General features: G+C 52.3%; 1 protein-coding gene across 1 annotated transcript in view; it reads right to left on the bottom strand.

Annotated features, from left to right (window-relative positions):
- The window catches only part of BRD9 (bromodomain containing 9), a 33682-nt gene that overhangs the window by 5096 nt on the left and 26304 nt on the right, over nt 1-2282 (bottom strand). Inside the window, exon 10 of the mRNA XM_023734819.1 lies at nt 1577-2235. Coding sequence (XP_023590587.1) covers nt 1577-2235 — 659 coding nt within the window. The remainder of the gene's footprint in view (nt 1-1576; nt 2236-2282) is intronic.

Here is a 2282-nt window from a genome sequence, read left to right on the forward strand (position 1 = left end):
TGTGCCTCTGCCCTGTGGTGGCCACAGCCAGAACAGGCCCGCCACAGCCAAGCCACTGCCCCAAGTTCTGGCAGAGACATCACCTGAATGCTTTGCACATGTACCTCGCACACAGTATGCACGCTTTTGTAGCTGGGATCTCTGGCTCAAAATAAAGTCAAGATTTATCTGTGTTGCTACGGTTCTCTACAAACCTTTAATTAAAAAAGCAAACGTGGCCGTTATTTTAATGTCTGTTTCTCAAGTAAGCTTCACTTAACGTTAAACATTAAAAGGCACCCGGAGTGTGCTCCGTGCTAGATCTCATTATTTAATGGAAGGCAGCATGTATGTGATTATCCTGACCCTAACATGAGTCTCCTTCCAGAAAAGTGATCAAGCTGCAGTCACAGTAAACCGAAGGCAGGCACAGCCAGCCTCCAGGGACCATGGGGGCAAATGCCTCACGCAGAGCTGCCAGCAAAGCTGGAGGAAAAGCATAGAGTGCCTGCTCCAGGCCTTGTGCTGACAGGTGGCTGTGACTGTGGACTTGGAGTGCAGAGCGACCCACAGGGAGCTTTTGGTCACCTGATCCCTCCTGGGGTGACTCCCAGACCATGGGTGGGAAGAAGCACTGGTGGGAAGGACGTGCTGCGGGGGCCCCTCAAGCTGATGGGATGTGACGTGCGCGTGCCGAGTGAAACTTCAAAGGCAAAGGACACCCACCAGGGAGCTGTGGACCAAAACGTGTCGGCGCTCACGCAGTGCTGACACATCCGAACCCCATCAGCCAGAGCAGTGGCCTCCCTGAAATCAGGCGATCAGAAGAGCCCAAAAGGACATCTGCTCCTTAGCATTAAGGCCAAACTAGCCCTGGAACCAAGGCTACCCTGGAGACCTAACAGCTTAAAAACAAACCCTGGAAAGATCAAGCGGTCCACAAATGACTAAACTCTTGGCCAAAACAAATGCCGACTTCTTTAAAGGAGAACAAAAAATCCAGACCAGTGCTGTCCGACAGAAATATGATGTAAGAGCACATCCAACCTGAAGTTTTCCAGAACTCCTGAAAACCAGCAATAAAGGCAGAAACTCAAGGCATGCAGAGCAGTGGTCACGGAGTCCCCGGGTGGCACAAACGGTTAAACCCACCCAGAGGTGCCTCGGAAGACATGCCTGGTGATCTGCTTCTAAAAGATCAGAGCCCTGAAGACCCTATGGAGCAGTTCCATTCTGAGGTGCATGGGGTCGTCATGAGTCGGAATCTACTCGACAGCAATGGACAACAATGGAGCAGCGGTCAGCAAACTTCCTGTACAGGCCAGAGACTATGTATTCGAGGCTTCAAGGGCCATATGTGGTCTGTTACACAGTCTTCTATTTCACAATCTTCAAAAAATACAAAAGACGCTCTTAGCTCGTGGAACGTACAAAAACAGGCTGCAGGCCAGCTCTGGCTACGAGTCATAGTTTGTCAGCCCTTGATCCAGACAAAAAGACACACTGCTTACGGAAACCAGACAGAACGACTGCGGACACTTCTTCGTAAACAACGCCAGCCAGAGAAACAGCATCTTTAAAGTCGAGAGCAAAACACTGCTGGTCTAGTGCTCCATGCAGGGAAAACGGACCCAGACGAAGGCGAAATACAGACTCTCAGGCAAACGAGCTGAGCGAATCTACGGACGGTAGACCTGCACTCTGAGAAACGGCTTTGGAGTGAAGGAGACTGCCAGCAGAGGAAAGAAGCTGGACCCAGGGAGTTAGGGAGAGCGCCACGGACTGCAAACACGTGGCACACATACAGGACTTTTCCTTTCTCGATCTCAAGTCTCTCCAAAAGGTAAAAATGACTGTTTAAAGCAAAAGAAACCAAAGCCAGCAAGGGAAGAATAGCTAGTGATTCCCTAAAAACGGCATGTTCTTCTCTGACCACTCGTGTGGACCAGGAAGACGCCAGCAGCAGGGCCCAGTGTGCAGCCTGGCGGGGCAAGGTACCCACCTGCTTCAGCCGGACCAGCATCCTGGAGTGGTCGCCCCCGGTGATCTGGTCCAGGAGGTCATCCACCAACTTCTGGCTGTACCTCCCCGCATCCTTCACAAACTCCTGCAGGCTGAAAGAGGCCGTCTGCAAGTGCTCTGCACGAACGCCGTGCTCGGGTGCTATGGGCCGCATGACAGCGCACTGCACAAACACTGTGCTCGGATGCTGTGGGGACTTGTCTGTCACCAAAAGCTGCCTGGTGCTCCCAGATGCTCCTCCAGAAGAGAGGCTCTTATGAGAGTGAGCCCCCAGATGGGGG

The sequence above is a fragment of the Trichechus manatus genome, unplaced genomic scaffold (assembly GCF_000243295.1).
Source record: "Trichechus manatus latirostris isolate Lorelei unplaced genomic scaffold, TriManLat1.0 scaffold00072, whole genome shotgun sequence".
Taxonomy (NCBI): Eukaryota; Metazoa; Chordata; class Mammalia; order Sirenia; family Trichechidae; genus Trichechus; species Trichechus manatus.